The 14,057-nt window shown below is 41.2% G+C and overlaps 1 protein-coding gene across 8 annotated transcripts in view; it reads left to right on the top strand.

Annotated features, from left to right (window-relative positions):
- MAP4K4 (mitogen-activated protein kinase kinase kinase kinase 4) overlaps positions 1 to 14,057 on the top strand; it is a 132,319-nt gene that overhangs the window by 86,811 nt on the left and 31,451 nt on the right. For all 8 annotated transcript variants that reach the window (XM_033147617.1, XM_033147618.1, XM_033147616.1 and 5 more), the window contains exons 7-13: positions 1,634 to 1,764; positions 4,133 to 4,187; positions 4,721 to 4,799; positions 6,267 to 6,442; positions 7,665 to 7,737; positions 8,878 to 9,088; positions 12,774 to 12,935. In XM_033147617.1, coding sequence (XP_033003508.1) covers positions 1,634 to 1,764; positions 4,133 to 4,187; positions 4,721 to 4,799; positions 6,267 to 6,442; positions 7,665 to 7,737; positions 8,878 to 9,088; positions 12,774 to 12,935 — 887 coding nt within the window. The remainder of the gene's footprint in view (positions 1 to 1,633; positions 1,765 to 4,132; positions 4,188 to 4,720; positions 4,800 to 6,266; positions 6,443 to 7,664; positions 7,738 to 8,877; positions 9,089 to 12,773; positions 12,936 to 14,057) is intronic.

A 14,057-nucleotide genomic window follows, 5' to 3' on the forward strand; every position in this document is an offset into this window, starting at 1 on the left:
CCAATGACATAGGAACACAGCAATTAACTGCACACAGATGGAGTGACAAGCATGTTGCACATCATGAAGAGTATTTTAGTGGTGAAAGTGAACCAAATTTGGGACAAGGTTGCCAGTATGGGTTTGTGCACCATTTTGGGGGTCCAAACATCACTCTCTTGATAAATTGCAAAACGAGACTTAAATAAAGCCTTGGGGAATAAGCACAGACCCCATATAAGCCCAGACCCTCCTAATCAATGCCCATTATGCACGGCACTCCAGATTTATATATTTTTTTTATCAAACTTCATTTAAAAGATGTGTAGCCTGCCTTCCAACTATAAACTGCATTCAAGGATGCCTGAAAACTCCCGCTAAAACAATTAAGCAACAACAAATACAAATATAACAGCAGCACAGCTGATAAAACATGCTAGTTAATATTAAAAGCTTGGGCAGAAAGGATTAATTTAGCCTGCACTTTGAAAGGCAGCAGTGTTGGCACCATGTGAATCTCGCTGGGTAGGGAATTCCAGCATCTGTTTTCCATCCATGCCTGTGTCAAATCTATAAAAGAGTACTTATTGTGATGCAACTAAATAGCTAAGCTGTTTTCTTCCTTCATTTTGAGGGCACTGGTTCACTTCTAGATTCCACTTGCGGCATTTGTGTCTTGACCCTATTCAATCTCTGCTTAGTTTCTGTATCTCTTAATCTGACTCCAGAGCATTTTTGCTTGTTGAGGGGGGTGTCCCTGGTAACAAGTAAATAAGAGGGTTGTCTTGGTTCTCCAATGAGTACCCATGCTGCCAAGAAAGAGCTGCTGGTATAGCATGCATTTTAGGAAATTGTATTTTTTGATACAGAGATAAATTTCTGTGTCAGAAAGTCTTCTGCCTTCGATTGCACTTAATGCTAAGCCAAGCCGTGGCTTAGCATGAACAAGCACGTACGCAGCTTCCTAGAGAGGATATTGCAGCCACTTTGCTCCTCCCTTGCTATTGTGCTCTGCAGTGCCGTGGTTTGGCTTGCCATGTTGTCCAAACCCACATTTGTGGTTCAGCTCTCCCTGACGAACAATGGTCTGTAAACATAGAACAAACTTTGGTTATGGCTCATGGTATGTCTGGAGAGAGACCACGTTCAGGTGGCACACTAAGCTAAATGATGGATTAGCTCAGTGCAGCATGAGCATGGCCAGTGAGAATCGGAGCGACTGCAGTCTCCCTCTCAGCCCCACAGTTTTCTTGTTTGTGCTAAGCCATGGTTTGATTTAGTATGTGCAAACTGCTAAATGTGGCACGTGGCCCTTGATTCCTTCAAAAGGGGAACCACTTACTTGGCTTTGTGTGCATGCAGCTAGATAGAAAAGTTCTTCTGTGGACAATGTTCTTGCAGCCCTTTGTTTGATATGGATGCTATCTTGCTAGTAAACCCATGAGATGTGTTGAAGATTACTTTCTATTAATGAGCCGAATACCTTCTAGCATCGATCCATATAAAGGTCCATTTTAACTCATTTTTTTCCAAATTGTAGAAGCCTTGGTATATATCTGCAGCATATTGCCATAACACCTATTTATTCTACAGTGATCCTGGAGATCTCGCTTTGTGTGTTTTGATTTTTCTTTTTTTTCTGTTCTTGATGTAGTGGACTTTGGTGTTAGTGCTCAGCTGGACAGGACAGTCGGTAGAAGAAATACCTTTATTGGCACGCCTTACTGGATGGCCCCGGAAGTTATTGCCTGTGATGAAAACCCGGATGCTACATATGACTACAGAGTAAGAGGAATATTAACTTAGTTGTTAGAGTATATTGAGTGTTCTACAAATTCTGTATTTATCATTGGTGCTGTGCCTGGAAGATATGACCCCCCCCCCAATTGCTTTTCTAAGGAATTTCTCTTACAGTTGATTAAGTGGAGTGGAAAGCAGGCACATACAGTATAGCCTAATAAATTAATGCATGTAGTATAAAGCTTAACAGTGCATTTCCTACATGGAAAACTCCTATAAAGGAAGGAGCATGAAACCCACATATGACAATCTTAAGACATCTTTCCATTTTTGTGTGTGACTTTGTGAAGCTTGTATGTGTGCACACAGTGAAAATAAATACATGGACAGTCAAAGTTGAGTGTCTGCACATAAGTTTAATCCTCCCTTCTCCCCTCTTTCACACTCTTCATAGAGGGCTTTCAGTGTTGGAAATGTAAAGGTGCCCCTAAATTCCCCTTTCTTCCACCCTTTCTTTCTGTGCAGCTTCACAGTTCTTCTGCGAAAGGAGAACTGAAGTTCAGCTTCAAAAGAAACCAAAGTTTGTTGTGTTGTGGTTTAAGACCATGGTTTCTTTGGACATAACACACAACTGTGGTTTGTTCTAAGAGGAAGCTTTCATTCTTCCCTAGCATGAGGAAGCCGGGGGGAAGCAAGCATTCACCCATGCCGTGGTTTAGTTGTTATCTGAAACTGGTATTAGATACGAGATTGTTGTCCTTATTTGACTTTTTCTGTTTGAGCATCAATAGATGCAACAAACGTCAGTCTTTAAGGGCTATCAAATTTAAATGGTCTTGTTTCATAATTTGTTCCCTTCTCCTTCTGCTTTAAAGCTAGGTTCCTTTTAAGCAGCCTTATGGAAATCTCTAAGCACCTCTTAGGCAACCACAGGAGAAAAGAGAATAAAATATTTAATTCTCATTGCTAGAAACAGTGCATTAATCTAAATAAAACTTGGGAACTTGAAATCCTTAATTGCCTTTGAGAATAAGATCTTACGTAAGACGAGATACTATTTTTATTAGGTATATCATAGTGCTCTGAAACACAGTCAATTTTGAGAATATGTGAGAAAAGGGAAGGACAGCAGAAGTGGACAGGGAGCATCATCATCATCATCATTAAAATTTCTATGCCACTCTTCATCAAACGGTCATAGAGCTGTTTACAATATTAAAAACACAAAGAATACCTACCCTAATAACAGACAAAAACAATACTGCTGCCACCACCACAGCCATAGATGGTTAAATTAGCTAAAGGCCTGGTTATAGATAAATGTTTCTGGCTTGGCACCCTTGGGAGAGCATTCAACAAATGGTGAGCCATGGCAGGAAAGGCCTGTTCTTGCGTTGCCACCCTTTGGACGTCTCACGGAAGAGGCACACGTAGAAGGGCCTCAGGAAATGAGCCCTGGTATCTATTCATGTACCGAAGAAGATGAATTGTGGCACTGATAATGTTACGAATTTGCAGTTGTTGTGATAGTGGTGAATAAGGCTGTCTTTTTAGCTATCACAGTGTCCTCAAATTGCCATCTAGTGGGTCTCTTCTGGGAAATCAAAGTGTTCCTCCACCCATAAATTGTTATCTCCTGTCTGTTAATGCTGACAGAGACATTTCTATCTGGGCAGCACCAGAATGTTAGGATTTAATCTGCCAAACATCCTGGGGAAAAATCATTTTATGTATCTCATCCTACAAGAGCATGGCGGGAATACTTGGGAACTGGAGCTTAGGACAACTAGCCCATGGAAAAACAGCAGTAGCATCTGAAGTCTTCTTGCCTCCTATAATCAGAAATTCATCCCTATGTTTATTTTGGAGTAGAATAAGCAACATGGCTATGACCTCTTTCGAGTAATTGTTTTTAGCCGTCCTCTTCAAGTGTGTATTTTAGGAGTCTTCCTTGAGCTTAGTTTAACTCCATATTTGCTTTCTCTTGGTGTCAGTGCCCCTCAATTTTGTTAATTTTGTTTGGTTTCTATGTAATTACATTCACCAAATAGCAAAAAGCTTTTGATTTGTAAAAATTCCAGAAATGTTACTTCATGGAAGGAAGACATGGGGTTTTTTTTTGGAGGGGGGGGAGAGTGTAAAGGAGGAGGGGGGGAAAAACCCACTTGTGATATTTATTTAAATCCAACATAGCCTTACTTAGAGTTTGACTTACACAGCAAATTGGCTGTGCAGATGCTAAATAATAAGTTCTCCATAAGTCAGTTTAAATATTCTTATTTGGGTATTGTTTCCCCCACCCGTAATAAAGTAAAAGGAAAGTCTAGGTTTATGCAATTCGATATGCAGTGCATCAGAGACTGAAAAGAAAAATGGATAAAGGTGTTTGCTAACATATGGCGTCTTTTTGCAGAGTGACCTTTGGTCATGTGGCATTACAGCTATTGAGATGGCAGAAGGTGCTCCCCGTAAGTGATATGTATCCATTTTCTATTGGCCTGATGGTTTTGTGTTTTTTGTGTTTTTTTTTTTTTTAAAGTTTGAAACCTATATTTTAACTTGCTCTTTGTAACCCAAGCTTACACTTGAGATTTTTTGAAAGCACAATGGTCGATTTCTGTTCTCTTGGATTCCCACCCCACCTCCTCTAGCAGCATAAAAATAAAGCACTATAAATAGCAGTGCCTTTTGCCAGATAGCCCTGTGCCAAATCATTACTTTGTGGTTGTGCTAGGGCTATAGAAACAAAACAATGGGAGAAACCTTGTAATGGAGATTTATTGAATCCATATAAACTTTCTGATGAGAGACATCAGATCTTCAAACAGATATGCTGCAACAGTATCAATGCTTTGTGTTTGTGGGTAGTCTTGCCAAGGAAACTTAAGTCTCAAGTCTCTCTCCCCCCCCTCCCCTGTTTCTATGGGTTGTCAGAAATTGTAATTTTCATAAAATGCCTCAGTGCAGAGAATGAAATGCTTTTTTTCTTATTCATTTCTAGCTCTCTGCGACATGCATCCAATGCGAGCCCTGTTTCTTATTCCTAGAAATCCTCCTCCACGGCTAAAATCTAAGAAATGGTATGTGGTTGCTATAGCGGGAAGTTGTGTATTGGTTGTAATGCAGCATTTTTCCTTTCACAAGACAGAAAAGCTACGTTTGGACATAATGCAGAACCACTATTCAGAGCTACATTGAATGTGCCTTGCCTCTTTTCAGGCTTGTGTGATCTGCTTTCTCCTCTTCTTCCTGTGCTCCGGAGCGTTACAGAAGTTTTCACTTTCCTTTAAATGTTGCTTGTCACTATTTTGAAACTTAGGATCATGATTTAACATAACTATGGTGAGTTTCAGAATAAGAAAAATGGGAACTGTGAATTATAATGCTGGGTTGCTAAAACTAACCATAGCTGGTGTTAAACATGGTCCTTGGTTGGGACGAAATGACCAGGAAAAGCTTTCGTATTCAAGCCCAGCAGGTTGCTAGGGTTGTTTATGCTGAACTGAGGTTTAGTGTCCAAAAGTGGCCATTGTGTTACTTCTAAAGACCTGAAAAATAATTCACAGGTGTCTGAAAATTCTTAACTACTGAGTGACAGCCTGAGCTGAGATCATTATATAGTTTTAATGGTTCTTAACAATGCTTACCCGTTAAGATAAAGGACAAAAAATAGGCATGGTTGACACCAGCTTCTTGTTAAGCTGACAAATTCTGGAGCCACTGAAGCTGAGAATGACACAACCTATAATAAGGGAGTGGGCAAATGCCACACAACTCCTAGCTTCCTTGTTGAAGGTATTTGTTAAAATTCATGAAGTCTTTCACTGTAATAATTGCAAACAGTGAATAGTATGGTTATCCATCTCACCAGATGACAGAAATTCATTAACTCTATCAGATTCTATTTTTAAGCCAAACCACTTTCACGTATAACTGTGACAGCCACTGAGACCCTCAAGGTGACTCTAGTTATGTTCAGGAATGCAGAGTTCTTGTGCTAATGTTTTAGAACTCCTTTTATAAATTGCATTTAAGGAAATTAAATGGAGTTGTTCCTTTGTTGAACTGTGTGTGTGTGTGTGTGAGAGAGAGAGAGAGAGAGAGAGAGAGAATGAAAATGAATGAATGAATGAATGTTCATGCGCACCAGATGTTCCTGAGGACCTCTATTTTGATTGGTTGGCCAGAATGGGGACTCATGCTAATTTAAAGCTGTTTCCCCGGGAAAAATAGGCTCTGTTTGAACCAGGCCCTTATTTACCATTTACTTCCAGAAAGATAACTCTCTAAATTTGTGTAGCACTGTTTGCGTTTGTTACTGAGCTAGAAAAATGTAACTCCCCTAAGATCCTTAATGTATCTAGACACAACAAATATAATTTGCTTTTCCTTGTGAAGTTGTTGCCCTCACATTTTGTGTTGCATTCAGTCAAATTTGTTTGCCAGAGATTGGTCCTGCCACTTTTTAGGATGCAAGGGAACCTTGCTAAATAAATTGTGGTCTTGTCAAAATGACTTAAAATGTGTGTCATTTTATTTTTGCTCAGGTCAAAAAAGTTCTTTAGTTTTATAGAGGGCTGTTTAGTGAAGAACTATATGCAACGACCTTCTACAGAGCAGCTTTTAAAACATCCATTTATACGCGATCAGCCAAATGAAAGGCAAGTCCGAATCCAGCTTAAAGATCACATAGACAGAACCAAGAAGAAGAGAGGCGAAAAGGGTATGTGATCTTTTTGAAACTACAGCCACCGTGTTTGTGTGCATGTTGTAGTAGTAATGTTTGTTCTAGAGCGGTATATAAAATAAATCACAGGTGTAATGGATTACAAACTAAGGACCAAACTAGATGCTCACTTAATACGTAGCAGGTATGTATTTTGATTTCCCTTAAATAATTACAGGTTACAGGTGGGTCGATTCTTACTGGGTGTGGGGAGGGGAGACATATTTCTCCAGTGCCTCATCATGATCCCAAGCAATCCCAACTTTCTGCATGGCTAGAAGCCATTGGCAACCATGGGGAATTTCCCCTCTAAGGCTCCTAGCCATAGCTCATGGGGAAGGAAAATCTACCTTCCAATCATGGTGGGACAATGAAGAGATCAGACCACCCTCATGCTCCCTTCCCAGTAAGACACCCACCCTCCCTGCCTATAATTTAAGGAAAAACAGGATGCATGCTATGCATTAAATGAATACAATCAAACCTTGGTTGTCGAACGTAATCTGTTCTGGAAGCCTGTTTGGCTTCCGAAACGTTCAACAACTGAGGCATGGTTTCCGATTGGTTGCAAGAGCTTCTTGCACTCAAGCAGAAGCTGTGTCAGACACTCGGCTTCCGAAAAACGTTTGAAAACTGGAGCATTTACTTCCGGGTTTTTGGCATTCAGGAGCCAAAACATACAATAACAGAGGCGTTCAGGAGCCAAGGTTTGACTGTATCATTATTATTTTTTGTGTGTGACAGGACCATAGAAGTGAAGGAGTAGAATGAAAGAGAAGAGGGAAATCAATTTGGGCGAGGGGTTAGCAGGATTTACATCAAGTTGGGACTTGGTCAGTTTGCTGCAATGGAAATTTATGCACCAGCCAAGCAGCCCTCGTCCTCTGCTGATACCAGGGCTGGGATGACCTCGCCTTTGTCTTTGCTGTCACAGGTCAACTGACAGAACAGAGAAAGGATGTATGTCGGTGCAATATGTCTTCTACCATATAGATATTATAATAGATGCAAATTATGCAAATTATCATGTTGGTGAAATTGCCTATTATCTTTATCTCAGAGCTTTCCCAAAGCTTTGGCTGATAAAACAGCTTTTGCATAAAATTCCTATGTTCTGTTCGGAATGTGGGGTTTAAACATTCCAGGATAATTGTTTTCACGACTGTTTTCTCCTGCCACATTCTCCCCACTCCACCCCACCCCACGCCACTCCTACCAGATGAAACTGAATATGAATATAGTGGAAGTGAAGAAGAGGAAGAGGAAGTGCCTGAACAAGAAGGAGAGCCAAGGTAGTGTATCCCTCTACATGGTGATCCAAAGAGAAATGTTAGCGGTCAGTTAAAGATTCTGTGAACATCCGGTTTGCAAGATCACCAAACTCGAGAAAACGAGAGCAGACTCGTTGGATCCCAGACCAAAGGCCCATCTGGTTCAGCATCCTATTCTCACAGTAGCCGGACAGGTGCCACCAAGCAGGTCCTGGAGTGTAACAGCACCCTCCCCGCATGTAATTCCCAGCAGCAGGTATAAAGGGCCAAGTTGCCTCTGACAGTGGAGGTACAACATAGCCATCCTGGGTCGTAGCCTTTGCTAGCCCCATCTTCCATGACACTAAGGTCTTACTCTTAAACGGCAGGGGTAGAATCCTTAATATTAATGATTGGTGTAGAATAAGGACTTTCTGTGTGTGTGTGTGTGTGTGTGTGTGTGTGTTTGGGGGGGGGAATCTATTTTATCATTTGTCCTGAACCCCTGTTAGGATAGCCATCCAGCTTAGAGTTGAGTGTGTGGCATCTTGGAACGTTTTGTTTTGAGCACAGAAAGCTCACCAAGGTTCGAATCCCAGCTTAGGTGTGAAGCTCATTCGCTTCATCTTGGCCTAATCCTCTCCGCATGAGTGTGGATGGAATAATGTTTAAATGATTGTAACAACGGCACATGAGTGTTCCTGTGTCACATGACCAGAAGCAAAGCAATGACCTCACTTCCCATCATGCAGGGGAAATGTAAAATATTGTTTGTTTGCTCAATAAATGATAGCCTAGGCAAATACGTTGTCTTGGGATATGATAAGCACCTCAAAGCATCAAGATGCTTGAGACATTGCAATGAAGAACTTTGAGATTACTAAGAACCAGGTGTGTGTGTTTGTGTGTGATCACTTTCCCTTAAAAACAAGAAAGCAAAACACCCAGATTTTTGTTCATACTTCTGGAGAAAATTGACTACATTCTGATTTCTGCTGATTTGGCACTCTTCAACCCCCCACCCCACCCCTCCTGCAGTGTTACTGTACAGTTTTAGTGTTCCCCAGGGGAAATCAAAGAAAGATGTGAAATGAAAAAGTTCCCAGCAGCATGCTTGAGTTATTTACTTACTGGCTTTTGTTTGGGTTTTAATAACTCCCCCCGCCCCTCTCCTTCTTACAGTTCTATTGTTAATGTGCCTGGAGAATCTACCCTCAGACGTGATTTCCTGAGATTGCAGCAGGAAAACAAGGAACGTTCTGAAGCTCTTCGGAGACAACAGCTGCTACAGGAACAGCAGCTCCGAGAGCAAGAGGAATACAAGCGACAGCTGCTGGCAGAGAGACAAAAGCGCATTGAACAGCAGAAAGAGCAGAGGAGGAGACTAGAGGAGGTAGAAACAGGGCAGAACGGAAAAGTCTACTCTTTTCACCTTTTGTTAAAAGGGCCAAAGGATACAGATTCTCGCCTAAGATTCTGAAAATGCTGGAGCCCCTGAATAAACACCTCCTGCTGTAGCATTTCTGATGCTAGAGTACTTGGATAGAGGCACTAGGTCTAATGATCAGAAACAGCCAAGCCAAAGGGGGTGTTTTATTTGCCTGTTTTGCAGCTTTCTTTCTGTACTGCAGTATCTGAATTGGGTGCTAAAGCTTGATGGCTATCTGGCCGTTTCTTGAATATGATAGGATGACGTGATAAAAAACCCACAAAATGTAATCCTAGCCTAAACATGCTGAAAGTAACCAATATCTGACCTGTTGGATTATTCACCATGAGGCGTGCCAACTGTATGGGGCTGAGGCCTCTACAGCCGCCCCCCATGTCCACTGGGATGGTGCTCAGCCCCCCAATCTTGAGGGGACAGAGGAAGCCTGGCAGGATGTCGCCCTGGGCTGCGCAGCGTTGGGAGACGCCATGCAGACTAGTGCATCCTGGCACATGGACGTCACATCGAGAGGAGGCCTGGTTGGCCTTTCCTGATGCAACAGTCGTCACACGCAGACAGCATCAGCCCTACCAATGTCGGGTGCAACTTGGTGCCTGTGTTCATCATTTAAGCCTAATTGGGGTGTGTTCCTTCAACACAGCAGCTGTGAGCAAGGACACATCAAGTGGCTCGCTCCCCCCCCCCTTCACAAAAAGGGCATGACTCTCTGTAACAACTAAGTCGTCATGTGTGTGGGAAGGCTTTTATTTGACCTGGAGCTCTGCACAATCGGAGTTCCTGACTCCATTAGGCCTTTTCACATAGATGTGGGACTCCTCTTCAGATGGGTCATTCTCTTCACGCAGAAGCTAGGGGCGGGATGCTCTGCATTGACAAACGCAAGATTGCTAGTGCTCAAATTGGGCTCTAGAATAACATGGTGTTGCCTTTTTATTAACACCTACTTTCACCTAACCCCAGTCTTGAAAAACAATGATGTTTTGATGTTTACAAGGCACTCAACGGCTTCCTTATATTGTTTGCCTTTTCCCTGCTTTGTGAGACAGTTTTGTTGTTTTTAGAAGTTCTTATATAATCATTCTTGTCTTAGTTTCACACAAACAGCAAGACTCAGCAGACTGAAATACTTTTAAATAATTACCTGAGGGCTAGTTCACAGGCGAGTGCTTTTGTGACGCTAGCATTCAGTTATTCTGAAGCTGTCACAAACTAAACACTACAGATAGAACTTTCATATTGCCGGATGTCATGGCAATTGTTCAGAGACAGCGGATGTACTAGCCTAAAACTGGCAGAGGTTTCTAGAAGTTTGATTGTACTTTGGCCCGACTTAGATGCCATGGTTTCACTATGACAAACAATGATTTATTGGCCAAGGAACAAGCAATCCCTCTTCGCCCTTCTCCTCCCCTGCTTGAGCACCTGGTTTTGATGACGATGCTGTGGTTTCTTAAACTATAGTTTCCAGTGACATTCCAACTGGGAAACTGTGGTTTCAGGGCTCTCTCCCAAGTGTTTCCTATGAAGGCATACTATACAGTTTTGCTTAAAGGAAATGCATATACAGAGCTATACCTTTTAGCTAGGGTTGTAAATGAGCCAGGATTGCAGTGACTCAGACAGAATTATATTCTTCTGGCTAGTGGCCAGAGCAGGAAACATAAACCTGGGGACTGGGGAAGCTTCTGTTCAATGTGTTATTTATTCCCATATTTTCTGTAGGATTTTCACTTTGTGAAAAGGTGGTGTGCTATGGAAGGGGTACTCTGTTCAGAAACATTTACCACCTTAGATGATTTTGTGTTCTGCACAGAGCAGAGGCAGTTGGTACATGTTTAGAAAGATTTGGTGTATGTCATGGTTTTAAAAATACTGCAATGTACCATGAAGAATTAAGTATTAATAAGACATGTTATTGAATTCTGTTGAATCTGAATTGTCGTGTTCCCTATTACTGGGTTAACTGACAAAAATTTGACTGGAAAAATCTTCAATTTTGAAAAAGAACAGAACAACTAATGCTCAAGCTATTTAGAATCTTTTTGGCCAGATAACAAATAGTGATTCTTAGAAGAATGTTGACCTAACAAACTATTTAGGGAGAAGAGGAAGCAAATCAGAAACTGAAGAAAATATATGAGTCAAGTCGCTTGAGGACTGTGTCCTCAATTCACCTTAGCTGTTGCAAATGCAATAAAGTAAATCAAGGGAAGTTGAATGATTCTTTGCCCCCTCCCCCCCAAAGATTTGAAATCCTTTTTCGTATGTTCTTTAGTGGATTGAATATTGATAGTAAAGAAGCCATGGATTGCTTTGTTTTGGTTTAAGGCTATCTATGGCATTTCCCCATATGTTTTGTGACAGGCGTTACAGGAATGTTTTATACATTAAGTAGTTTCTGGGGATGTAATGCCAGCACTTTTAAAATATGGGATTGCTTTCCAAATACTGGCACACACCCAGATGGATTTGACAGAGGTTTTTGCAGAGTTGCGTTGGAAATGCATTCTTTTTCAGAATTTAAATAAGAGTTTGAAAGCCAACGTGGTATATTAACGAGTGTGCGGCCTGAATGTGAGAAACCCCGGCTATGCACTGAGATAGAATCCAACAAAGATCCTGCAATATATGTCTGACAACCCATTCCTTAAGACAATACGTTCTTGTGTTCTCTAGAACTATTCAGGCTGGATATTAGGCAAAGCAGCAACATAAGCTGGGCCTGTAGGAAAAGGCCCAAAGTCCTGCAGTTCATAATAGTATTGAGATGGGCTGCAGGGGCTCTTTTTGTAGGCTGTGTGTGGACTGCTGAGCAGCAAAATCAGTGGCAGCTACACTGAACAAGGCACCCTCCTTATTCATTTGTGTATTGCCATTGATAGGTGAATGGGGTACTCCTGAAACAGGAATGAGTGCTCCATTGTTTCCCAAGCCGTTCCAGGAAACATTGGAGCAGATGTTGCCATCTGATCACACACACAGCATTTTTGCACTAGTGGCAATAATATTACTTATTATTATAATACTTATTCTACACCTTTTCTCCAAGGAGACAAGAGGGCATAAATTGTTCGCCTCTTTCTCATTTTATCCTCACAGCAACAGTGTGCAGTAGGTAAGGGTAAGAAACTGTTACTGGCCCAGCGAGCATCAGTTAGGGATTTTATATGGAAGCCAACCTCAAGTTGAGAAGTAACATTTAAACTTGATTGATGCATCACTCTGTTTCTAGTGTCTGCCACTTTTGCATGTATTGCTTCATAGATTTGTATATAAATTAATGTGCATTTAGAAAAACACCCACACAGAAATTCAAATTTAAATATGCGCTGTATATAAATAGCATTTTTGAAATATATATATATCTTAAAATACACATTTTTATAGTGTTTCCTCTCCATATATGCTGCATTTTGATATTGTATTGGTCTAATAACTGCATTCCAAAATTTGGTAATTGGAAACCCAAAGGATGTTCTGGTCAGGAGTTGCAAATCTGACCAATGTTTTTTGCAAGAAACTCAAGTATCCGTAGACAGAAAAATAAAAGGCTGAACTTGGTTGATTTAAGAGTTGGGCGAGGTGAGACATTTGTATACATCACAATATATACATATTTTTAATGCAGCAACAAAGAAGAGAAAGGGAAGCTCGGAGGCAGCAAGAGCGGGAGCAAAGAAGGAGAGAGCAGGAGGAGAAGAAACGAATGGAGGAAATGGAAAAGAGGCGCAAGGAAGAAGAGGAGAGAAGGAGAGCAGAGGAGGAAAAGAGGAGAGTAGAAAGAGAGCAGGTAAGTCAGAAACAGTGCGAATTAAGTATGATTTCCCTCCCCACCAGAACAAAATATTGAAGAAAACCAGCAGGAAGTCTCTTAGGCCTTGCGTGGTCAAAGAAACATCCATATTGCACGTAAAAAGAATATTTGTTGCATATGTCACACACCTAATGGCTTCAAAATACAATTTTATTTAGGGGTGGGACACACACCCATTGAAGGCTGGAGAAGCTGAGCTTTATATTGAATTATATTTGGCTCTTCACTCCCCTTCTTAGTCACTCGCTATAGCACATATGGAAATTTATTACACAGAGCTATGGCATTTAAATTGCTTGACATGGTGGGTGAATTTCCATTGCATTCATTAAAGTGAGGCAAGACGGGCCTTAGGTTTCGTGCCGTTAACGATTTTGCAAATGCCAAATTCAAACTGTGTGTATATATATATATTTTGCAGGCTTGTACACTAAAATGCCTTAATAGGGGCCTGTTTTCCAAATCGTATCAGCCTTGCCTGCTTAAAATAAATTATAATTTGATACACGATGTAAAAAATCAAATCAAATGCCTTAATATAGTATCAATGTCAGTACTAGGAAAACAATATTCCATGTAAGTGGTTACATAATTGGGCCTGAAATAACTTAACACTCCCTATTCAGGAAAAAAAACAGCGCTTGCCACTATGGGTAATTGTACTTGGATTGCAACAATTTCCCCATCCCCTGCTGTGACATTTATTTTGAGAATTCTGAAATGGTAAAAATGAATATTAAGAAACTGAAGCACATAATGGCAGAAATGTTACCTACTACTAGATACCCACGTGTGCTAGGTTGTCCTATGAAATGGCAGTAAATTGGCTCAAATCAGGAAATTCTGCATGCAGAAGAAGGCCTCTGTAGGCCTGCGAACATGTGGAGGCTACACACCTCGTCTCACCCCCAACATCCCTTTTCCTGCCAGCTGTGGGGTCAGTTTATCATGCATTGAGAGGGAAGATCTGAGTGGGAGATCTTCACACATTAGGTCGATCATCCGGAAGTTTCTAAGCACATTCAGCAGAACACAGTGAGATTCTGCCTTCTGCATTCATGCACAGCTTATGAAGGTCAGAAGCTCTAGCAGTTGGGG

The sequence above is a fragment of the Lacerta agilis genome, chromosome 4 (assembly GCF_009819535.1).
Source record: "Lacerta agilis isolate rLacAgi1 chromosome 4, rLacAgi1.pri, whole genome shotgun sequence".
Classification (NCBI taxonomy): domain Eukaryota; kingdom Metazoa; phylum Chordata; class Lepidosauria; order Squamata; family Lacertidae; genus Lacerta; species Lacerta agilis.